At 42.7% G+C, this 26205-nt stretch overlaps 1 protein-coding gene across 1 annotated transcript; it reads right to left on the minus strand.

The window, feature by feature from the left end:
* Nucleotides 1-804: 804 nt before the first annotated feature.
* Nucleotides 805-25674, minus strand: LOC118302773 (ras-specific guanine nucleotide-releasing factor 1-like). The gene is made up of 27 exons (XM_035629201.2): nt 24994-25674; nt 19721-19827; nt 18010-18157; nt 17150-17242; nt 15988-16241; nt 15806-15885; nt 15239-15432; nt 14366-14475; nt 13924-14042; nt 13317-13477; nt 13042-13105; nt 12276-12418; nt 11676-11758; nt 10601-10849; nt 8558-8931; nt 7909-8025; nt 5657-5827; nt 5462-5568; nt 5227-5339; nt 4746-4806; nt 4462-4568; nt 4229-4313; nt 3702-3899; nt 3407-3486; nt 3160-3277; nt 2875-2943; nt 805-2307 (listed from the first exon to the last, which is right to left on the minus strand). The coding sequence occupies exons 1-27, from the start codon at nt 25267-25269 to the stop codon at nt 2215-2217; spliced, it is 3774 nt and encodes a 1257-aa protein (XP_035485094.2). The 5' UTR covers nt 25270-25674; the 3' UTR covers nt 805-2214.
* Nucleotides 25675-26205: the final 531 nt, after the last annotated feature.

Raw genomic sequence — 26205 nt, forward strand, 5'->3', positions numbered from 1 at the left:
CTTGACTAACTAAATCATTTTTGTGATGCTGTATTATGCAACAAAAACCACAATTATTGTATCATAAATAATTAATAGTGCAAATGAGAAAAGTAAAAGATGGCCTCAGTCCTATGAGCATTTCTGACCATACGTTACTCATGGGCAACAAATATACGAGGGGTGATTGATGAGGTAGAATCAGTTTGTTTCAGAAAACGAGCACATCTATTGTTTCAACAAAGTCCTGTCCTATATTCACACACTTAGTAAAACGACTGTGTAGCACACAGATCCCTTTTTTTAGATAGCGTGTCCTGTCAATTATCTCGACCATCTTTGAATTCAGCAGCCCACTTTGTCACCATGCTGTAAGAAGGGCACCCTTTCCTTTGTGTTGCCACCAAGTCCCTATGGATCGCCTTGTGTGATAAACCCTAAACCCCCAACTATTTGTGCTGGAGAAGTTACTGTAAGCTGGAGAGCTCTGTCCTTATCGTACTTAAATGTCAGCGGCATTTTGCATTTAACAAAAAAAACTAACGAACACAAAACAATCAACATGCTTCATGAGTGTCTACTTACCTTCGAGTAGAATCAATGGTGTTGAATGAACGAAACTAAAAGTGGAGGTGATGAACCGTAAAGCAGCGGTGAGCGCCATGATGTCCCCTGCTCGCTCAGGGACGTGCTTCACATGACTCAACTGCTCCTTACAAAGACCACTTATAACACAAACTTCCACTAATTTAACCCCACAAAGCCACGGCCACAAAGCGTATGGGGCAATACGTTGTAAAACAAACAAATGCGTGGCAGCCCTCAGACCCTTCTCCCCCTGAGAAAGAATAGATTTATTAACAAGAGGTAATCAGGAAAGAATACACTTTCATACAAAACTGGAAATATTACTCAAGCTGTTGAAACAGACTGAAATATAATTCTCATACCACTGGGTATTGCTCACTGCAAACATCTGATGTGCCTGTTAGAGGGTAAAGATTCATGTGCAAGGGTGGGGTGTAAATACAGTACACATACTGCTCTAGGTATAGATTGATTTGAACACGTGAAAGTGGTACATGCCTGCCACTTAAGCTGTAGGTGTTTCGATATACAAAGCCTGTAAAAAATACATATAAATATTCCAAGAATAAGCACAATATTACTACTGTATAGTTCCTGTTTACACATTGGAGTAGACAGGATAAGTTGTTTTTTTAACATTTGTGTCATACACAGTAAAGTTATTACAGAGTTGAGCGATCATAAGGACAACACATTTTGAGGGATATTTTTGGAACACATTGCACATTAGGAAATGCGTCAGACTGCCTGTGCATTAAAGTGTAAACAGCAAATGTTTTCGTTTCATCGGCAAATTGTAAAACAAAATAGCTTCGTACTTTTGTGGTACATAATCCATTTCATGATATAAGGCAAAACCATAGTGCACTGGCCAAAGAGGATTAACCGTGATAAGCTTTCACTGTTTGAATGCAAAAGTTGGGAATTTAACTTTCTGAAAGTGGCTCAACATTGGTTATATCTGCTACATACACTGCCCAGTGATTATACTGTATATACTGTACATCACGCTGCCCACCAGGGGAATAAGGTGGTAATAAGCAAAGCATGAAAACCCGTCTCTCCAAACCAAAAATGTGTCCCAGCTCAGTCAGAACCAGCTGGTGTGTCAGTCCCACCAACCCTTAAAGAGTGCAACTTTTACATGAATGATCATGCAGCTAGGGGATTAGCAGATAGGCATATTTATTTTAAGATTGACACTTGATGAAAAATAGGCTGAAGAAATGGCTTCTGCACTAATAATGCAGACTATATGGGGGGGTTGAAAGATTTCTGCAGTTATGTGCAGGTCTCTCTTGACTTTGACATGTAAGCAGAAAAGTGGGAGTTGTTATACTGCATATTCCCAGTATGATGTGAGTGAGTATTGTGTCTATATACTTTCTCATCTGGTCATTCTGTGGTTGAAAATAAAGTCCTCATAAAATGGCATTTAAGACGATAAATAACATATAAATACTCTGTGACTATATAAATAAAACCTCTCTGGGCTTCTACTCAGTCTCTAATAACAATTATACACAACGGGTCCATTGGGGAGCACAAACTAGAAGAGGACAACCTACTGTGTCTAATACAAATAATAGTGTATGTACATTATGATATATTGTTCCTGTACAATATGAGGGCCGAGGGAGATCCTGTTCATGATGAAGTCTTGGGCTCAATTCTCAGAGACGCGTCGTACAGGCTCTCCTCATCCAGCACTGTGCTATAGTCCAGCAAGTACTTTGCCACCTAAAGTGACAAAGAAAAGTCATGTACACATTACTGTAAGCCCGCGGCTGCTTAGTTAGTTATATTGACCCATTTACTCTCTATTCCTTAAAATGATATACCTCTGCTAAGTGAATTTGACTTTTAGTGACAGCCCTGGGCCCTTAGTGTGTGAGTTTTGGTTCACAAAGAAGAAGTGGGTTTGGCAAAATGTTGATCCTAATAAGACTTTGGCTATCTGCCAAAGTCTTATTAGGATCAACATTTTTAACTTTTGCCAAACTGACATTTTTAGAAATGTTGTTGTATGGAGAAAATGAATACAGAGGTGTTTGCTCTATTATTAGATATCAATCACTGACTAGTAGTCACAGGTATACCTTGTACCCATAAGCCTAGAGGGCATACTTCTCGGTCTTGCCTTATACAAAAGTGTTCTCAGCGGCCACTTTATTCAGGTTAAATGGAAATAAAAACTGAACAATGTTGATTTTGACTTGATATAGTCAAGTAATATTTGCAGACATGAAATCAAAGTCTGTAAGCTCCTGAAATTACATGTAAGTGTAAGAAAAATACAAATCTCACCTTTGGATGATAATCAATCTTGTAAGCTGTTTGCTGAAACTGGCGTATCTCTCTGATTATGTGAGATATCTGAAGAAAAGTGAAAGAAGTATTATTCAAAATTCGACCTTAGAGACAGTATCAACCCATGCCATGGTCAAAAAACAAAATAATACAATTTAAACACGCGAGATGCACAAGTTGCTGAAATGTGAAAATGTTAAAATAGGCTCAAACAAGACACAATATAAGGTTTAATGTAATGTACTGTATCTACTGTACATCAGTGCACACATGTGTTTTTACCATTCTCATCTTGGAGAAGTTGACCAGGCTGTCTTCCGTGTAGTTGGGAGTTCCCTCCTCGATGAAGGCCAGGTCAGTCAGGTACATTCCCAGGTAGGGAACACAGGGAGGGTCACAGCTGACGACACCAGGCAGGACAAGGGGACACAGCGACACACAAAGAGCAATGAACACAAAGAATATATGAGGAACCCGTACAAAATGTGTGAACACGCCTAGAGGAAAAGGAAAAGCTTTGGATACCTACTTCTTCAGCGCTTCTCTCAGGTTTTTGAACCGTCCCTCTGATGACACCAGTTTCTGCAACTTGTCGATCACAGTCTTCGTCTAGAAAATAATTCACACACAAAAAAAGTGTGGAAAAATAATAAGTTGTGGTTTTATGTGGAGTTACAGTCTGAGAATTATTTCTTGGCCCAGAGGAGGGGACATAAAGTCCAGGAAACACAAAGCTAGAACTTGAAGATCTTCCGACCCCTGGGGAAATATTGCTTAACTTTACTGCTGGAAGAAATCAGGGATCAGTCAGAAATGGCAGATACCTGCTTGGACACTTTGAGCCAGGTCTTCTTGAGGCGAAAGATGGAGCTGCGGTTGAGAGAGGAAGTGATCTCCAACACGGCATTGTAGTTGTGGAGGCAGCGGCAGATGTCAGCCACTGCCACCCATTTCTCCATCACCGCCACGCGCGTGTTGACATCGTCCCAGTGCAGAATCTCTGTGGCGATCCTGTTACTGATCTGACAAAAAACACAGATAAATAGACAACATGGTGATAATATTCAAATTCAAATATTATTTGTATAGCCCAAATTGACAAATCACAACTTGCCTCATAGGGCTTAACAACGTATCTATCTATCTATCTATCTATCTATCTATCTATCTATCCATCCATCCATTCATCCATTCATCCATCCATCCATCCATCCATCCATCTATCTATCTATTGATATATCCATCCATCCATGTATCTATCTATCTATCTATTTATCTATCTATCTATCTATCTATCTATCTATCTATCTATCTATCTATCTATCTATGTATCTATCAGAGAAAAACATACATCGTTGAAATGTTTCGTTGTTTTCATGATGTACGGAGTTCTCTCGTTCTTGTCGTTCTTCATCCAGCCTTGACCAAAGAACTCCCTGTAGGGAAAAAAAATGTTTTCAACTAATCAACTCTGAAAAACATATAACAATATGTGCACTTCCCTTCTTCCGCCCACTCAGCCTCTATAATCTTTTATTTTTTTTATAGGCCGAGTGCTGTTTGTGTGTTTGCGTGTGTACTCACTCATAAGGGATGACCTTGAAGACCAGGTGGTCGAGCAGTGTGAGTTGCTCAGCTATCTCCAGGGCAGAGTGGCTCTCAAATGGTTCAGTCTTACAGTCCTCCATGGCCTGACACACACACACACACACACACACACACACACACACACACACACACACACAGTGAAAGTTGTTACCACAACTACAGCATGAATCACTTCTACAGAACACCGAGTGATTTCAATTAAGGTTTTTAGTTGTGTTGGGTTTTTTTTACAATGGAAAGAGCTGTGAGTCTCCCCTCACCATCTGTGTGATCTCTTCCAGGGTGACCTGGTTGTCTCCGGGGTCTTCCTGTGTAAGAGTCCTGCATACAAGAAGACAAAATTGCCATTATTTGACAGTTTTGTCCAAAAACGCTATGACCTTAAACAACATAAATGGATTTAATCTGATGAAAAGTGACAAACTTGACCCAGTGCACTGGGTCTGGGTTTGGATTACGGGCAGTTTTCTCTTCAGCTCCATACATTTGTATGCTAACATGTTGGTTTGTTTGCACCATAGGCTCTTTACATAAAGTTCTGAGCAGCTCTACCTCGGCCTAGATTTAGGCCAGGACCTGGGATGATGTACTGCATCTCCAGTTTCTATCATTTTTTAACCATATCTGATTGTTGGCTTCAGAATAAATCTTTCATGAATGTTTTCCTTTTGGCTGCTGACAAAGAGATAGAGTCATATGTAACTGTATGTGCGACCACGCAGTGATAACAGAGAAACCAACCTGATAATGTTGGCAGCTGCCTTTCTTTCCTGTGTCAAGAGCTCGGGGTCATGCATCACCTCCTCCAGGAAACCAATTACCCGCATCTTCAGCTCTGTGTTCAGCTCAAAATCCTGAGGACCAACAAAGCAACAAAAACAACAACAGTGTCATTAAAGAAATGTGGTATTTTTCTCCTTTAAAGGCATGGAGAGATAGAGACTAAGAAAAAGAAAGGAAGAAAAGTGAGGCGTACCTGCGAGTGTTTGGAGACCCAGTGGCGCAGCACATTCAGGACTCTGTTGGTGGCAGCTCTTCTGATAACAAACTCCTTGTCCCCATTCCTCTGGTCTGTAGGAAAACCTGGGACCGGGATCAACAACATTAGGTTCAAAGTGAACGCAACATACTTCATTACTCCTATACTCCAAATGCACATTCTGTGACTGACCTGCGCTGGCGAGGGACATGCGTCGGTACTTCTCCTTGGTCGGTGTACCTTCATTGGCACCGGCCGTGGCGATGGCGAAGGCCGAGGCGGCAGAGAGGGCACTGCGGTTATTGTCCAGCTCCCGGCAGGATGACACCACCATGCCGTTGTTGAAGGAAAACAGCGAAAACTCTTCAGGGAGCGAGACCAACAGAGACATTTTAAGTTAAAAACCCTAAACTTACTGTTGATTGCTGATCTGTAATTGTTAAGGGAAAACTTCCACTTTTCCGGAATATGGTATTATTTCAATGTTCTCAAGTGTAAATTCAGAGTCTGTGACAGGGTCAGACTGAGAGAAAAAAAAATAGTCATGCAATTAAAAATATGATTTCATCCTCTCCGTGTGGAGCTGTTGATGTACTCCTCGAGCATACTAGTTGTTGACCACTAGGGGGGAACAGAGAGCTGAAACAGACCGAGCACAGTGTGTCCTGCAGCTCGTAACAGTGACGGCGTACACTTCACTGTGTCTGCCTCTCTGCCACCCTCCTTCTCTCACTCCCTTCCTCCCTGCCTTCCCCCGTTCAGCCGGGGGCGGTATAGAAGAACACGCACATCGTTGCTAAGGTACAAGGTTTCCTTCCACCTACTCACACAAGGCACTGGCTTCCCTTGTATCCAGCACCGTGGGAAGAGAGCACACTGGGGATGAATTGTGCCTGACTACCTACAGGGTGGATGCTCCCTCTCTCTGCAGCATGGGAAGGGCCAGGAGGCTGTGGGTGTTTTTTATCAAGACCTTATTTGGCTGAAATTACACTCGTCAGTTTCTGGAAAGTTAACTCTAATTCTGCTGTGACTACATTTAACTCTGCGAGTCAAACAGTGTGCAGTGTTGATCTTGTTTTAATATAAATATATATCTGAGACATGATTGGAAAACACATTATATGACACTTGATATTGATATTAATCAAAAACCTCACTCGGACCTTAAATTTACATTTTTCCACATTTTTTTCCCTGCCAGTTTTCCCTGCAAATAATTACAGTCAAAAGAATTTTGAGAAATAATTTGACAGTTAAGTTCAATGGGTGGATGGTAGGCTAAATATCAGCTGCTGGTAAGACTGAGCTCGGCTTAGTGCAGACAAACAACGGGGAAACAGCTAATCTGGCTCTGTAAAGAAAAAAAATCCACCTGTCAGCATTTCTTGAATTCACAAATTAACAGCGACACTCTGGGATTTCCCTGGTTGCCTGGCAACCTCATGTGACAACAAGACTCCAGGAACTTGCCGCACCGCAGACCATTGCATACCCATCCATGACAAACGCAATGTGGCATATTTACACGTCAGTCTTCTGTACTGACAATACTAATATATATCCTGTATAACGTGTCCATTTGTGAGATCTCAAGCTCCCTGTGACAGAGCCAAAGCTGTTTTCCCCTGTTTCCAGTGCTAATGCTACCTAGGTTAAGGTAAGCTGCTGGCGATGGCTTTATATTTCCTGCACAGATATAACAGTAATATTGATCTCCCTGGGTAGCTCTCTGAAAGGAAGCAAATTAGTGAAGTTCCCAAAGCGTTGAAACTGTTGCACTTGATAATTCTGAGTTGCCACAGTCAGAAGATATCCTGCATCACCTGTAATCAAAGGGTGCCAACTCTGCCAAGTGCAGTTTCCACTGGAGAAGGTCATTATTTCTGTTAAATCTGAGATCACTGCTGAAAAGTCAAGAGCACCATCGTGCACGTTGTGACAATGGCGTGTATGTGTCTCTTTTGGTTTGTAAGCTTGTCTCCAGCTGACATGCTTCTCTGTCACAACCCCCCTACTGCCCCTACCGTACTTGTGCATATTAACTTTTGTGGATACTTGATGTTTATATCTGAAACTATTGGCTATAATGAGCACACAAACGTGTAGGTAAAATCAAGTACTTCTCTGGCAGGCCTGTTTAATGTGTCTCATGGTACGAATGTTTTTTGTTATTGACAGTATGATTTTTTTATTGATCTTATTTTCTTTCTTTTTCTTTTATCAAAATGTTCTGCTGAAAAATATAGTATGTGACTATCATTTAGCGCTTAGCCACTGCAGTTTGAGCGTTATTACATAATGCCAGATTAATCAATCTTGCCATCTCATTTGACGTTTAAACTGGTGGGTTGGAACCCAAGATGTTCTAAACAAGTCTTGGATATTAAGGGGCACAACACAGGGTCATGACACAATGGAGGAGAGATGGACTCATACTGTACCAGAGTTCTTTGACTTGACATTCTTAGGTGTTGACGGGGACTTGGGTGGAGACATTTCTGCTTCTGTCTCGTCACTCTGACCTGGGTCTTCATCACATTCCTCTCTCACCGACAGGTCTGCACAAAGAAAGTGTTAACAAAATGAATAAAAAAGAAATGTGTGGACATATCCCCATAACCACTCTGTGGTAGCCGAGAACAGCAAGGTCAGCACAGAGAGGAAAACACCCACTTAGTCTGTAAGAATTATGGGAACTAATTAAAAATGTTATGGTAGATAATCGTGGTCAGTTGAATCTTATACTGTCACTATCATTATCATTCACTAAAATTAGCTTCCAAAAGAAACTCATGGTCAACGTCATTCTTCTTTTATCTGGTATAAAATTATGATTCCACATTTACAACCTCAGACGGGCTGCACCATAGTTTTCCATCTCAAATGATGCTGTTTAAAAGAAGCGTACTATTGTTCCACCTTTCTCTATCTAGACCCTTTATTCAACAGAAACAGATGAGGACATGAGCACCACTTTACAACTGTATTGGAATTCAGATGATACATACAAGATATGAGCAGTGAGGAGATGCCACAGTACACGAGAAGCTCATTAAAACTGAGCACCATCCCTCGGACAGTGATTCTGACCTTGCTTGTTGAGGACACACTCCTCAGCCTTGCCTTCGGCTTTGGGCTCACCCTCGTCAGGGATTTTGCTGGCCATGGTGCTCGACACATAGAGCTTGTTGATGTCGAGCGTGGCCTTACTGAAGGGGGACATGGTGGCGTGCATGCTTGCATAGCCATTGGGAGAACAGCTGAGCGCGGCCAGGTCCAGGGCTTTGCCCCCTGTGATGATGGGGATGTTGAGCGAAAGCTTGCGTCGGCGGTTGGGCGAGGACGTCTTGCTGATGGAGAGAGGAGGAGGGGAGGAGAACTTGCGGCTGGCACGCGGCGACGTGGGTGGCTCGCCGTAGAGGAGTTTGTTGTTCTGGCTGCTGGCAAAGAAAAGCTCCAAAGAACTGCAGGAAAGGAGGGGATGAAAGAGAGGAGAACACTGAAGGAGGTGCGGAAAAAGACAGAAGGACGGACATTAGCAAGAGCAAGTTTCACTACTAAAACCAAGCACTTAAAAATATTTTATTGGCCTCAATGGGAGACAGTGGAAAAGAGAGAAATGCGGATGCGTGGTGCTCGGTGTCTGTACACAGAGGCCGAGAGGGAACACATTAACCACAGGGCTCTTCGGGAGATCTTGCCTCTTTTATTTAAGCTACATTGTTTAAGACAGCATCCTCCTTGCACTGAGAGCCACCCCCTCTGAAGGCCTATAAATAGCATGTCAAGTGACAGTGTGGGAGGCACGGGTGCTGCCAACAGCAACCAGCTCAGGGGAGGCCCACGGAGACATGGGGAGAGAGAAACAGAGCGAAAAGGGGAGCCAGATAGAGACGGAGAGGGAAAGTGGGAGACAGAGGTGCAATGCAAAAAAAAAAAGCAGGGGAGAAAACAGAGAGAGGGAGGGGGCGAGAGAGAAGCTACATAGTGGATATGGATTCCACCACAGTGAAGGCTGCTGGCTGAGAGTGGGCGAATGGGAAGCCTCCATGGGGTTAGCTGTAGCCATGTTGTGTCTCCTCGTCCGTATTCGCAAAATATTAAAAGGAGAAAAGAGAAGCAAAGATATGGGTTGGGAGGAGGAAGAGGGAGGATGGGAGGGGAAGAGAGGGATGGTAAACAGGTAACGAGAAGGGAAATATGAAATAAGCAAGAGAAAGAACAAAAGGAAAATCGGAGAGTTGAGACAGGACACAAGTGGGAGAGGAGAGGAGAGGAGAGGAGGGTCTGGGTGCAAAACACCACCATCAATATTTAATACCGTAGAGCCACTGCAGATGATGGGAGAAAGGGAGAGAGAGGGAGGGAGGGAGGGAGGGAGGGAGAAGACGAGGAGAGAAGTAGAGGGTGGGGTCCTGCAGCAGAGTGAGGGGTTGCCATGGTGACAGCGCAGCGGAGAGAGGGATGGTCAGACTTGTGGAAAGAAAAATAAAAGCGAGAGAATGGAAAAGGGTAAAGAGAGTAACGAGAAAGAAGAGGAGGGGTTAGGGAGAGGTGGGTGGACGCGGGACCCAATTAACTGTGATGGTGGACTGAAGATGTGTCGGTGTGACCTCTCACTGCCTCCTCTCTGGTCCCTTCTCACCTGGACAAGACATTATAGCATGACGGGCTGCTTATAGACGGTCCACGTGAGTGCAAAGGCAAAACTCAAACACCTGGTAAGTTCCACCTTTTCACTGCGCCACTACAGCACTGTTGCTGCATCTTCAGGGGGAAAATGTGGGAATCACAAACTTTGTTTGATTTTCAGTTGTGACAATCTGCGGGTGGTGGAGGTTAAAGTAATAAACCATTTTAGCTCGGCTGAGTAACAGCGTCCATTAATATGCTAATAGAGAACGTTCAAGGATAGACAAAATTATGAACACACTTCATAAAAAGGATGAAAATAACTCAAATAATTTTAATTGCACACACTGCTCCAGGACTAGTGGCAGATTGTGATCTACTGTTTCTTGCTTGTTGATACACTGATTTTCTGCCTAGCTGTTATTGTTATGCATTGCAAGACTGATCTGCACATATTTAATAATAACTTCTTTGACTGATACAACACGGGCTTGCACTAACCGTGCCGGGATGGCACTGATGGGCTTCTTGTAGATGGTGATGAGCTTGTCCAGCACGACGTCGGCGCTGGTGAAGACGCGGTAAGAGTGGAGGAAGGTGTTCAGGAAGTCGATGGAGAGGAAGCGCAGGTCGGTCAGCCTCTCCAACAGGCGCTCCACGCTGGCGTAGCGGATCTGCAGCACCTTGCAGGAGTTCATCATCTTGCTGAAGCGAATGTCAACGTCGTCGCAGTACAAGCTCGTGTCCGACCTGTGTTAAAAGGCAAGAGAGGTTCGGCATGTTACTCGCGGGGGTTTGCCAAATTTAATATGTTGATGTTTTCTGGTTATGTGTGGCTTAGTGGGCAGTGCACTAACACTAATATGGATAGGAGTTTGTTTGCAATGTAAAAAAGATATATTTTTTTTATATATACATATATATGAAGTTATCTAGGATGAATGTAATCATTAATACATTTAAACTAAAAGAAGAAAAATGCTGAATGTGCGAAGTAGTATTTTAAGTCTTTCAAAGGCTGAATCTATTATGTCTGACTAAAATTTGATGCAGACTAGTGAGTCCATACCTTTGGCCTCTAGGGGCCCTAAAAGACCCAAGGGACCCTTAGATATTTAAGCCCCTTTGGCCTATGCAAAGGATTCTATGAGTTTATTGCGTCAGAGCTGCTGTTGCTGAACTGAGGGGGGTTATCATTTCAAGTGGCAACTTTGCATACATTCATAAAGGAGGGAGACAATCTAAGATCTAATTTGTTCGCTCTTGTATTTCTGTGAGAACTAATTTAGTCAGAAATGTAAGATATGTTTCCATGTTCTCACTTGTTTAAAGGGCTGTGGGGTAAAGTCTAGAGTTTGACCTGAAGTTGTGATTCTTAAGATTATAGCTGAGGGGATATGTTATTATGTCAATATGGATCCTTACAAGTGTAGAAGCTTGAGCTTGGGCACATACATTCATGCATTTTTCATGCCTTTGTCATGTAACTGTGTATCTACTGTATGTAATGCTGATGTGAGTTTCTGTTTGAGCATGTATAATGTATGTGCTTTGCTGCGTGGCGTCCGACACACACTTAATCATCTGTGGCACGGAGACTTTACTGTTTTCCTCGAAGGCGTTCATCATCAGACCATTGCAGCGGATGTTGTCAATGCACTGTAATAATGCAAGCAGACAGAGAAAGGGCTCCCTCTGAGTATGACAGCACAAAGGGGGTGAGTGAGTTCACAAACCTGCAAGTTTCTAACCCCACACACAGACTGTCGTGTTCTGATCCTTTAAATGATTATGTTCTGTCCCCAAATCCATCAGATCTCACGTGGAACTATGGCAACAAGCTGAGGCAAAGTTTTAAAAATGGTCTCACCAGAGTGTTAGAAGTACGTCTTTTCCAATTATTTTTATGATGCTGTGTATAACTCACTTCTATACAAACTGACTGACAATAAAATGAACACAGAGTTTAGTCACTTTCAAGTAAGTTTCAATGCTACCCTTCTGTTTTCTCATGATATGGATGGAGCATTAGATGCTTGCAGCCTGCGCTCTTAGCATAATTTTATATGTAAACTCTGTTGTCTGTTGACAGTTTATTCCATGACTCCTGCTTTGTGTTTATCTGTAACCTACCATATTCAGTCTTAGATAACTGAATACAGGTGAGGAGACATACCTGACTGATGTCACTGGTCCATGCTGACTTCTCCTGTCGGGATGAAGCCACCAGGATGATGGTGTAAGGCTGGACGTCTTTGGGCTCCACCATCACTTTAAAGTCCAGATGCTCTGTGTCCTGGCCGCTCCGCTCACCTTTGGCTGCAAAGCACAAATTCATATACATTTATTTTATTATAATGATATGACATTTTTGACGCTACACAAAAATCGGTAACTGTTTTGTGCCATTGCTTCTGAAGTGTGGCCTGAAAGCAGAGGATCCATGTGCACAATGACTAATTCTGGTTACCTTGATTAAAGGGGCAGTAAGCAATTTTGGAGAAAGCATGTTTCTCTCTTTGTTGTCGTTGTTGTGTTTGTTGTTGTTGTTGTTGCACTGACCGGTAGTGATGTTTACAAACTGCACTCGCAGTGTTTTCAGGTATGGTCCGCACCATTTTTTGGTTTATGATTTTGAGAGCCAAGGCTGAGCAGAAAACCTGGATTTTTCTTTTCCGGTACACACAGAACCGTCAGCTAACGGACCGTGAGGAAATATTCGCTGAATTTTTCTAAACGTGGATAGCTTTAGAATCGCTTGCTGCCCCTTTAAATCATGTGCGCCAGTCACCTAGTGTAACTGGGATTGTTTGGGTTCAATTCAAGGTGATATGATGTTTTGGAGCTTTACTTTACGTTTCATATAGTCCATATAACCCTCCATGTATATGCAGTATATTGAGAAAACGTGTGAATGTAATGCACTGTAGATTGTAACTTACACTCATCATCTGTGCCCTCTGGCTCCTCCATCAGTGTGCAGTCTATGAGAGAGGCCACTCCGTTCTGTGACAGGGTTGAGAGGTTGCAAGGTCACATGCAGCATGTTGCCAGCTATGTCTGTATAGTTTCAACAAAATGTCACTTTAAAGTTTCTGAAATACTAGTTTAACTGGTACTCTCATAGAAATTTTTATTTCAAACTTATTATCATTCATCAGATAGCGTTGTATAGTTTTTTTTGTGCCAGGCCCTCTGGACTACTGTCCTGCTGTACCTTAGTGATGTGAAGTTTTCCTCCAGAGCCTCGGGTACAGATGATGAGATGTTTGGAGAAGAGGAAACATTGCCTCTCGCCTTCCTTCTTCAGAGACAGAGAGCCCAGTCGGCCTCTTGTGATTTTCCCTTTCTCACTCATCGGCACCTGGATCAGAGAACCTGCGGAGTCATGGACAAATATAAACACGTGATGAGAAATACTTCCTCTCAGCTCTTTATAGTGACTTTGACTCTGGGCTTAAAGTCAGTGCCTAAGCTATTTCGATGTGTAAGGTCATCCTATAATCTCCTGCAACGTGTTTTCATTGACTTCCTCATGAAGTCAAATACATTCCCTTAAGCAATGTTACATTTATTTGCAAATAGCTCTTCAATAAATTTAAATTAAATTAGAAGTTGAGCTACATGACCTTTCTTTGGGTATTGTGGGCTCAGGTGGGACATGACGTTTCAGGCTTCAGTTAATTAAGTGATTCAATTAAGTGTTCTTTTCCTAATGTGCTTACTCTCATTTTTATTTGCTGGCCAGAAGTTTAGGAGAATAATAAATATATGCCATCATTTCATTGTCAGTGTTTTCATTTGACAGTTTAAAAAAAACTTACCTTGCCTGACGAATGTCTGGCTGGTGTCCAGCAACACTTCACAACCCTCAACAATCATCCGCTCGATTGCCAAGTTCTTCCTTATGTTCTCCGTCTCACTCACCTCATCATGCATGATTCTGAAGGGACAACAAATGCTCATTGACTCAAGTACTTCACATTAAAGCTGCATTGCTACTAGAGTATCGCCAACTGTTTGTATCTTTGGTCTTTGATCACTTTGATCAGATTTATTTTTCAGTTACACGTGATATGAACAGGTAGCTTGGATCTGTTTTGTAAACCAGGACAGAGTGAATCTTAATACATTTTTCGTGTCAGCACTCTCCACCATTTAGAAAGACACATCAATGATATGATTGAAAAATAAAAGCAGAATGAATGTAAGTGAACACAGAGTTCCTTGTAACATTCAGGAAAACATGACGGACTGATGACCTACCTGGATAGTTCTTCCAATTTTGACTTTGCATAGTCCAAACTATTTCTCTCCACATGCTCATGGGGCGTGTGAGCCAACAACTCGTGCAACGTCAGGATGTAACGAGGGATCTGAGAGAGAAGCACACAGAGGGAGTGTGTGATATGTGATAATCATTTCATGTGAAGATTTACTCCCGGACTGGTAAAGAGTTGGTCAAGAGGCCGTTCTACGGTTTACGTGAAATGCTGAGAGATCATTATTTTGAATTTCTCCTTTAACAGAAAGCAAGTAATGCACATTCACTTGAAAAATAAGATATTTTCAATGAATATTCAATGAAACATTATATCCAATCAGCGTAAGAGTCTGTCTTTGCTTGAAGAACAAGTCTCAGCATCATTGTTGTGATTGTGACGTATCTTTGAAAACCTCTGCCCTCACTTCAACACAGATCGTTGTACAAAAGTACAACTAAGTGTTGCCACTCGAGAACTGCCGAGTGGTGACAAATGTTATCTGTTATCTTTTATATGTTTGAGGAAAGACAGGATTGAGAATATGTTCATTTCAACACATGATATGTCTTAATTGTTTATCTTAAAGACTAATCTGATTAACCTTGATAGAGGTGGGAAGTTCAAAGTCGGAAAGAAAATGCTTGGATGCACTTTGGTGCACTGTCGTAAAGGTCCAACTTTTGGACCTTTGCATTGTTTAAACTCATTACACCTGATGGTTTCACTGAGGTAAAATCCGATTTGAAAGCTTTGGATTGCTTCATGAAACTCAAATGGATTTAACTGTTTACTTGCAGGCAAAGCACATTAGTCAAATTCAGGTCAGTGCCTCAGCCAAGTCGATATAATCAACACTGCATCCCCGGAATCTTACCTGAAACATGGGGTAAGTGAGGAAGGTCTCCAGCGTCCTCTCCTCACAGTCGGGCTTGGCCTCGTACTGCTTCAGCAGCTTGTCAAAGTCCCGGTTCTGCTTGCAGTGGGCCAGGATCTGCAGGCTGTACTGGTGGTTCCTCACGAACTCCTGGTAGATGTTCAGCATGGGCAGCAGGATGTCGAACAGGTCAGCTGTGAAGTCAAACAGACATCTTCATGGATACATGCAGTAGGTTTTGTTTAATTCATTTTTTTTTTTTAACTCTCTTCCCTGAGAAAAGTTTTCGGTTGCTCTATATTTCAACCTGATGTGATCTCATTGAATTTCATTTTGGAAACAGACTGTAGTAGTAGATTGCAGTTATTAGTCAGTTAGTATTAGTTATTCTTGGATGCTGTGAGTGACAACATCCTACCTCAATTGTGGCATGAATCACAGATGCAAAAAAGTCTCTGGAAATATCTTCTATTTTTATTTTATTTTAGGTGAACAGAACCTTGAACAAATCCTAGGGGGAAAAAAGGCTAACGTTGGTGAGCGAGGCATCGTCTCTGTGGCTCTTACCCAGAACCAGTGTCGGCCAGCTGGCTATCCTGGCCTTCAGACCCTGGTAGAAGATTTGGTGGAGGAACATGATGGTCTCACTGGTAAAACAAATAAGCAAAATGAACTATTGTTCATTATTCTTGGCTTCTCCCACTGCGCCGGGTCACGCCACTATCACAACTAGTGTCCCCACCAGCCACCTGTTAAGGAAGATGCTGCTGACATCATCATGGGTAATGGGCGGCTTCTTGGAGCTGGCGGCCATGCGGAGAGGCCGCAGGAAGTTGTTGACCAGGATGTGGAGCTGCTGGACGTATTCAGCTTCGGCCTCCAGCATGCTAAACACCACCTGGTTCCTCTTCCTCATGCTCTCGGCGTGGGGTGAACGAATGTAGTCCTGAATGATGGTCTTCCACTTCCTTCGGCAAATCCAACCCCGCAGGAAGCTCTGTACCTGTGGTGAAAAAGTTTTGGACACCAAAGTGATGCTATTGTGTTTTTACCTAAATGTATTTGTCACTATACATTCCTGAGGTACAATTGTGGGTTTTTGAAGGATCTTGGAAGACAAATGTTACAACTGATGTCGTCAAGTAACCATAAAGCGTAGTCTGATCAAAATGAGCTCTGAAGAATGGATTCGCAAATGTTATATATCCCAGAGGTGAGACGTTTCATTATGCATTGTTGGATAGCGACGACGCGCCACCTTTCAACTGTTCAGTGTCACATAATGTGGAACAATGGACAAGTCCCAGTGACTTTTAACACAAAGGTAAAGAGTCGCACACAAAATCTTAGGCTGAGTCAGATTCAGATCCACATCTTCAAGCTGATGTCTCTCACTGGTACAATCTATCACCGGTATTGGAGCATCAGTGTGACGAGCTATTCAGGAACTGAAAGTGTGTGTAATAATTAATACATTTTGGTCACTTGGGGGCAACACAACAAACTTTAAACACGACACATTATTACCGTAGAAAGGATATTGCTGTGGAGAAGGTTGCTATGGAGAATGTGCTTGCAAGCAGTTTTTACGCATCCTGCTGACGTCAGTCAAGTTTCTCTCTCCACGTTTCTCCCGACTTCTCCTGAAGTCAAATATTCTCTCTACTTTAAGCAAGTAAATCATTGCCCTTTAAGTTTCCAGTAAAGCAACTAGCTTTCCTGAATAAATGAAGTTAGAAATCAAATCAAAATGTGCCCAAAGATGCGGTAGTGTTCAAAAACCTGCTTCAGATCAAACTTTGCCAAAAACCCTCCCTCCTTTCTCCTCCGCACTGCTTTGTTTTTTTCTCGATCAACTCCACATTGGTCACTCCTTTCAAACTGCACTGCACCAAAGCAGTCAGCTCTCACCTTTTTGATCTTCTTGATCTCTGTGTCGTCGTCACTGGGCGGCACCTCTGGATTTGACTGGATCTTCTCATTGTCTTTGAGCAGTCCAGCAATCTGTAATTCAACATATAATGCATTCACTCAGCTGGTTTGTACTGTATGCAACGAAAATCCTACTCATCATGGTCACGTAATTTTTTCTCAATACACTGTGTGATTTTATCATCATGACTGATGTTTTATCCAGTGGTTTTTTTAATGTTCCTTTCTTTTCAACTTTGTTAGAACCCATTAGCTGGTATCAAAGAAATTCTAAAAGGGTTAGGGGATTCCACCCTGTTTCATTTACTCGGATTAGAAAGACACAGTGTATTGGGACAGTGAATAACAACAGACCTTTTAATAAACGATGAATCAAACAAAACCAACCAGAATCCCTTACAACTACATGTTTTAGCATGGGCGGTGAGGCAGTAGATTATTATGCTCTGGAGCAGAATCAGGTACAATAGAAGATGATTCATGAATATTGAAAACATTCAATTCAATTGGAGCTAGCCATTAGCACATTAAAGAGAGATGCATTTGATCCAGTTTCGACTGAATAATTAGGAAATAAAACACATCACGGGGCGCTGCAAGCTCAATGCTTTCCATGAGCACTGTGGTTGCTACCTAGGTTTTGACCTTTGTTCTGTGCCTCCTTTTTGTGTTTAGCCTCTGTTCCTAATTACTTTCACGTCATACTTTCTCTCTGCCTCTGTCACTATGCACCACACAGTAAGACAAAACACACACACACACACACACACACACACACACACACACACACACTCACACAAATAACAGGTGATACAAGCATGAACTTACAAGCAACTTACCTCCGATTTTAGCCGCTCTATCTCGATTTCCCCATCCTCTATCTGTTGTCGAAGTTGCTTGGCAACCGTTTTCTCCGTCTCCACGATTTGGAGTAGATGGAGGTACTTCTGCATGAGGGTCTCATGCTCGGTAGCCAGGTTCCGGTAACTATACAGACACGCGCGCGCACACACACACACACACACACACACACACACACACACGCACACACACACAGGCATTGCAAGGACCTCATTAACACATGTTTCACGGGCTCTCCCTAGACTTAAAAGCAAAAGCAAGACCTCTGATCAGCATATGTTTGAACCACAGACCCTATGTCCACACCGAGAAGAGACACTTACACAACCAATTCTTCAAATATTGCAAGTTTGACAAGCGATGTGTAAAGGCTGCTTATGCATGAGGAATAATTCTGTACAGTGCCCAGATCAACACTTCATGTATGTGCTAAGCGAGGCTTAAAATCCGTGCAGCTGACTCCTTCAAGCTTGTATACATCAGGCCGCAAAGTAATTTGAGTCTGGATGCGACATGACAAGTGAGGACGGTTCAATAGGAGCTTGTGTTCAAATTAAAGCAACATTGGGAAACAGCTTGTTGAAGTGGAAACGTGCTGACATAAGAAAGAGAATTAAAATGTATTTCATTCATTTAAACCGGTAGAACAAGGCAATGAGCTAGACATCAGAAACCTTGCTCGACAAAAGCAAAATGACGATGGGGCGAAGGCAGATCTTTATGGCCCCGCTGTGCATTGCATGCTTAGAGACCAACGTATCCGTTGTACAGTTAGTGCTGCTGCCTTGACTGAAGACTAATCAATGTAATCTTCAATGGGTCCAATCAATTGACCTTTCGCCATACAAATGCACTCTGCTGACATTCAGAATGATTGTACTGCTTGTCCGCCGTGACCCTCTTTTGTCTCTGAATCTTAAAGGGGCATTTTACTCATCATACATCTCATGACTCCGTATATCAAGCATGTTTATTTCATTTCTTTGTATAATAGTTTTCTGTACGATGATTATAACAGGCATCAACATAATCATTTAGCGGAGGGAATTTTTTCAGACCGAAAAAACAAGTTTGCTGGCTATTGGATGTAATTGTCCTTTGACCTTTACATTGTTTTTTCGAGAGTGGGATTTTGACATTGGTGGAATGGTCACAACAGTGAGAGCCGGATAGTGGAAAATGTCTCTGTGTGCATGATGTCTGAATCCAAAGACTACATGAAATTGAGTAAATATCTTAAACCTGGCAGAATATATAAAGGAAGGTGATACTAGATCATCAAATTAATCTTCCTATTGTCTATATTTTTGGATATACAGCAGTCCTTGTTTTTGTGCTGCATTAACATTCTAAACTAAGAGGTGAACATTGTTAAACATTGTATCAGCATGTTATCAATTGAGAGTTTGTTAGCATGCTGATCATGCTCATCATTGGGCTGGGACATTCTTCTTCCAACTTAATAAGTCCCAAGAATACTTTAAATTCCCTTTTTGTAGATCCTGAAAACATCCATTTTAAAATCTTTAGTCCTTTGGTGAGGTGCAGTAAGTTATACAAAACTTTTGCAGGCTGATTAAATTGATTGATGCTATATCCTAGGGTACACACACACACACACACACACACACACACACCTTCCTCAGCTGAATGTGTGCATGTAGGTCAGAGGTCATGTGTGAGCGGTACCTGGCCTGTGTGATAGCAGCCACCCACTCATCACAGTCCTTGACGTCCTCGGAGCGCAGCTCCAAAGCCTTCTGGTTGTCATGATTAAACGTGACGGTGAAATAATACTGGAAAACAACAACATAGAAGGAGAGAGAGAGTTGAACATCGGTTCAGCCTATAATGAGACATTTATTATATATGTAAACGTTTGACGGTGACAGAATTAGAAAAAATAGCTAAACATCACACTGTGGTCATCACTGACCAGCTGTGCATGTGTGTGTGTGTGTGTGTGTGTGTGAGAGTGGGAGACAAAGCCTTGAGAGATTCATTATAAAGCCTCTGTGCTCTCTGACAGACATTGGCAGAAAACCTCTCGACTGACGCATGTTTTGTTTAGTTTTGTTTGGCTCTGACCCAGTGATTTTTCTGCATTTAAGTGACACCAACTCACCTGGGACCTCACCCCTTTTTACTCACTCTCCAATTATCTCCAGCAACCCTACACAGCCTTAAATGTCCAGTTATGGCAATTATGGCAAATGCATGTGGAACTGTTTTCAAATAGGCTTATCACATCAAATCACCAAATCAACAAAGTGGTGGTCATCGCATTAATAGTACAGCCAGACCATTCGTGGTGGAAACGCATCAAATTATATAACACTGATGCATTGTAAATAGACCCCCACAAATCCAATATATTGGATTTTTTATCCCTCCCAAATGCCGAGAGCAAATCATTTGTGAAGCGGAGTAATGTTCCATATTTCCTGATAAGCGGCAGAACGGACCTTTGTCAATAATGTGCTTCTCATCGCCCGCTTTCTGCAAGCTGGTGTGTCAAGCCTTTTGAGGCAGCTATATTTAGCTCCACACCACTACATTTTTTGTCGGTGAGCGAGACTACATATCCTGTACACTAAATCCTTGTTTAACGTAAAATTTTCAATTGTGTTGAGTTAAAAACCCAAAAATGCAGCGGATCCATCAGTCCCACGAACACTGGCTGACTAACAAAAATATGAACACCACATAAAACCACTAAATCTATGAATACAAACTGCTGGATTTGACACAGAACAGAGATTTTACACATTTATAATGATAACTGATCAAATTGACTTTCATAGATTACAAATCTGATTATTGTAATTGTTAAATAAAAAATCTTAAATAAAAATATTCTTCAAACTGACATTCAGCCTAACTTTTTTATAGTTCATTAAAATGTGTGTGTGTGTGTGTGTGTGTGTGTGTGTGTGTGTCATATTGACTACCAGTGACGCATACATTCATTCATACATTCATTCATTCCATACAAGGCACTGACCCACATTTTCTGATATTGTTTTATTTTGTGCCTCGTTTCTGGAAACATTCATACTGCTGAACATTACTCTGATTGTTTTTAAACTACACACAGCTTTGTCGTTTATATTAATACTGCTTCTGCTTGCTGTTTAACCTTCACTCCAAGATATCAATTCATTATAAATTCATGAACTGTGGCTTTGAAGTTGCTAAAAATAATGATAAAACACTCAAAACAATAGTTAAGCCACCACAAATCCAGACTGATCATAGTGCATTATGTAAATGTGTTATATAAATATTTGTAAACAACACTACTCACCACCCTATTTCTCATATTTGCTGTACTCACTGAGCGAAGCGCAGTGCCGAGGCATGTTGTAGCACATTTTTTTGGTCCCTTCAAATGCACTTTTCAGATGCAAATAGGGGTTGCCATAGTAACTGGTGGCTTAAACGTAGCTTGCCCTCTAAATGAGGAATAAGAACATTTAAAATGTAGAACACTCCAAAAAAATACAATGAGAATGGAGAGACAGACGCACGGGGGGAGAAAGATCTTTTGCCTTTTTGAGGAGTGAGGGCTATAAAAAGCACCGCAGCCCTGCAAGGTGGCAGTTGGCTTGGCATCTATTCGCAGCATTGTCCCTCTCCCTGTCACACACTGATAAGATCCAGTACTCGCCTGGCCATTCCTCTTTCAGCTCTGACACACATATAAATACAGTACATGCGCAGACGCAGACGCAGACACACACACACACACACACACACACACACACACACACACACACACACACACGACTAAGACACTCATCAGAGATCTGCTGTAATCTGCATGTGTTTAATGTCTGTAATGTACAGCAGCGTCGCCTCAGACGACCTCTGCGGTCTACTCATCCACTCGGTGTCGTCTTTTGTTTTTCCAGAGTGGGGAAGGTGAAAAGGAAATCTGTATGCCCTCAGACACCTGCGGCATTGATTACTCGTCCTGTCCTCAGCTTACCTTTTCTATGGAGCTGCTCAGTTTTATAGATCGACACCGGCGAATGCGGGAGGACACAGTGAGGCAAATATAGACTTCAAGGCATGCACCTTAAAGTCCCGAAAGATGTACAGATGAGTACGCACAACATGTACCTGTACATGGTGGCGTGGCAGACTATACACAAAGTGTGCAGATCTGCAGCCAAAACATCCAAATGTTACATGCAGATTTTGGTACACTCAAAAATGTTAACACCCCCACTCAAACAGCATAAAACTGAGCGAATTTATTCGAGACACATATTAAATAAAGGGACACGTGCTGAACAGAAGACTGAGTTATGCTAATTGAAGGCTTTCAAATTCATTTAATTCACTGTTGAAATAAATTCACTGGAGCAGCCTGCACGAACATCTGTCATCGTTCGATGCCGCTCGGTCCACGCTTCATCCCCCAGAACAGAGCATGCCGTTCCTCCTGACATGGTTTTCGAGGAAATAAGCAAGTGGACGAAGTTTAACTGATGTCAGGAGAGTGACCGACAAGTCCTCACACCTTAACAAGTAATGTTAGGTGTTTGTACTATCCCCAAAACAACCAATATGACCGATATGACCTTTTCCTGATCAGCTACCTTCAGCTAAAATGTGTCTGTAGTCCACTAAAACTATTTGGAAAAAAAATAAATGATAATATAAATGAACAGTCTTTGATGGACAGTCAAATAAACGCTATCCTGACCACAAGAAAAAACAACCAGTGCTGTTTGATTGAATGCAGAGGACTGTAACCTGTACATGACACCAATTTTTTTTTTACCACTCTTTAACAAAATAATCTCATCTGGATTCAAATAAACATGCATTCATCTATTTTGTTTTGAACTGTGCGACTGCTGCTCGAACATCCAGCGCCCTCGTGGCGACATGCACGCTAATCCTGCTAGCTCTGCCAACAATGTGCAGCGGGGCGAGGGGTAGAGGAACATCACATGACAGCAGAGTTCAACGCAATGGACAGCGGCGCCAGGTACAGATGACGGACACAGGCTCACCGTGCGACGCTTCCTGAGCCACTGCAGAAGATTCCCCATGCGTCTCTTTGTCATCAGACAATTTTTACCTAGATGTTATGCGGTAAAATACAAATATCATAACTCAGGATTGTGATTCTGAGCTCACTCATAACCTTACAACCTACAGTAAGACATGTAAAGAAAATTGTCAAAGCATGGAACACATTTAATTGAATTTAAATGAGTGACCATTTTTTTTATGCCATATCTGTCCCATCGACTGTGTTAATTCAACACAGCCGATGGGACAGATCTTTCACATACTCAGCATTATGACACTGAGAATTTTTCTTTGAGAGTAAACAATTGTTGTTTTAGTTATCGAAAGCTGGACTGCGATATATTCCTCCCCTGCTGTTCATTAATAACTTTGGGAAACCTATAATCTACCCATTTTTTGTTATGTGTGAGCTGATCCACCAACTCAATCTTGCACTGGAGTTATTTGAAACAACTTTTTGGAACAAAAGTCCAAACATCTGTGAGCCCTGAAAAGTGGACTCCCATATCCATTTATTTTTCTGTTTTTCAACTCCATATTATGACAAACAATCCGAGGGGGTTCATGGCAAACAAAATACTCAAATTCAATCGTACAAACCCACAAAGTGAAATCTGGTATTATTTAACCATTCTTTTGAAAGCTGAACTGTCCACATGTGTAAAAGTGTAACATGTCGGCAAGGTCTTAGGTCCTGGTTGAACAGCCTTCTAGGAAAAAACATTCATACATTTACTGCGAGGGATAAATGATGGTGACACACAGAGTGGCCATATTTTGCACATTAAAGGCATTCGTGGGGGACAGAAATGCCTGTCAACCACCAAAAACGAAGCTCACGGTTACTGAGCAGGTGAAATGACCCCGTCGCTTGGACTTCTGACTGGAGTGGTTTATTGTCTCCGCAGCAGGGGAAGCACAGCAGACTGCAGCTGGCGGAGCAGATTTCAGAAGGTGACTGCATGGCTCACAGCAGCTTGTCCACTTCTCTGCCTCCTAAATGCTGATCATGGCACAGGGTTTATTTCTCGCCGGCCCTCACTGTTTTCGCAAGAGAAAACCATAGGCAATGTTACACTACAGCATTAATACTTTTCTTCTTCTTTTTTTTGTAATGTGGTCAATGTGGAGCACTAAACTCCTGAGGAAATCAAAGGGGGGGGGGGGGGGGGGGGGGGTTGTACTGAGAAACAAAAGCGTGCCTGAGACATTGCTTTCCCATCATGGCTGTCGTTAACCACCCCGTGATGGTGAGAACGCCATCAAGTGAACCAGGCCGGCTGTAAACCGGGGAGACGCAGTTGCCAAGGTAGGATGCTATTAATATCAAGACGAGGAATTCAATCAATACGTCAAAACGACATGAGGGAAGGGGGCAGCTCTCCTGCGCAAGATGGCGACCCGCAAAGTTTTGGACGCACGTTGAAGTTTGCGATCCCCTGACGTCCAAAAAACAACAGCGTCCTACCAAGAGTGCGTGACGCAAGGCATGTGTGACGAGAGCAGCAGTGGAGGGAGGTGACGTCGGTCCCCGTGGTTTGAAAAGTTTGCACGAGTAAAGCACACGGATCCTCCGCACTTTGACTTATACCTCAGAGGCAGGCTGACACACTATTTCAACGCAAACGTCCAGACGATCTATGCCTTGGGATGACGCCATTACGTAACACTCAACGTCAAGTGAATTACAATGATAAGGCGTCTCTGGGGAATCTCTTCTTCTCTTTCTCAGACAGAGAGATAAACACACAGCTGGAGGAGACGTGTGTGCTCAGCAGCGTCTCCGAGGTCTGGTCCCAACGGCTGTGCGTAAAAACCTCAGAGTCACATCATCCAGGACAAGTTTCTGTCGTTGGTGCGCGTCAGCCAGTCGGAGTTGTGTGTGTGGGCTCCATGCACTGCCAGCACCTTACCTGCTTCTCCAGGCACTCCTTCGCGGAGAGGGATGGTTTGGGGGACGGTGCCCTGTCACACACGCATCCCTCCAACAGGTACAGTCCGGAGGGGCGTGAGCTGGAGTCGTTCTCGAAATAAAACAGCATGTTCTGCAACAAGGCGAACCACTTCGAATGCCATTTTGTGTTGTCTGAGCTTCTCTTGCTCAGGCAGCCTCGCCTCGTCCCGTCCCTTTTCGCCAAAAGAGCCAGATAGCTGATGTGGCCATCATTGAGTCGCATCCCTTTCTGCATTTTTTTTTGTTTTTTTGGGGGGGGGGGGGGGGCTGTGATGATCCGCGGAGATGCGGATTCTTACATGGTCTCTTCTTCTTCTCAGCAGCTCCGAAACACAGTCAGACTTGGTGGGCAGCAGCCCACTCCCGTGTGCCCGTCCACACTAATGTTTGCGACGGCGAAAGAAAAAGAAGAAAAGAAAAAAAGATGCAAATAAGGAGTCGCTGTTACGCATTCAACTAAGTCTACGCTTCAAGCAAAGGCTGCTGCAGAGCGCGTCGTGGAGAGAAACCTTCCTCATGAGCCTCGATCGCTCATGAGGAGGATTGAAGTGTCCGCGTGCATAGCCTACACACGTGCGCGCGCACTATCTCTCTCTCTCTCTCTCTCTCACACACACACTCACACACACACACACACACACACACACAGTACTCTGCTCGCTCTCAAAAGGGAAGCGCAGTCACGTGACCCCAGAGCAGCAGATTTCAGCACCTTGGACAGAAACTCAGAGGAGCAACGCAGGAGGAGAGAGAGAGAGAGAGAGAGAGAGAGAGAGAGAGAGAGAGAGATGGAGAGAGAGAGAGAGAGAGAGAGAGAGATGGAGAGAGAGAGAGAGAGATTATTTATCTGGAGAATCCCTGAAGATCCCTGCGCGCGCGCGCACACACACACACACACACACACACAACGTTGTGTTTCTATTATTTGGTCCATCTTTTGATTATAACAAGAGGAAAAACATCACTAAAATGCATATAAAGCCAATCACATAGTCAACACATGGCAGTACGGACAAAGAGCATACATACTTGTGAAAGTCCTGCATTAAAAAAAACAACTTATTAATAAAAGTACAAAATTATCAGCACTAAATTACACTTAATGTTGGTTATACATAATGGCCCAATACCAGAATAATATATATCATGTTATTAGCCTATAACAATTCCT

The sequence above is a fragment of the Scophthalmus maximus genome, chromosome 4 (assembly GCF_022379125.1).
Source record: "Scophthalmus maximus strain ysfricsl-2021 chromosome 4, ASM2237912v1, whole genome shotgun sequence".
Classification (NCBI taxonomy): Eukaryota; Metazoa; Chordata; class Actinopteri; order Pleuronectiformes; family Scophthalmidae; genus Scophthalmus; species Scophthalmus maximus.

Coding starts and splice junctions, on each gene's coding strand:
- LOC118302773 (XM_035629201.2), bottom strand. CDS start 25,269: ATGCAGAAAGGGATGCGACTCAATGATGGCCACATCAGCTATCTGGCT. Junction 15,886..15,987: donor AGCAGCATCTTCCTTAACAG/GTGGCTGGTGGG, acceptor TTGTTTTACCAG/TGAGACCATCATGTTCCTCC. Junction 3,487..3,701: donor GGCTCAAAGTGTCCAAGCAG/GTATCTGCCATT, acceptor ATTATTTTCTAG/ACGAAGACTGTGATCGACAA.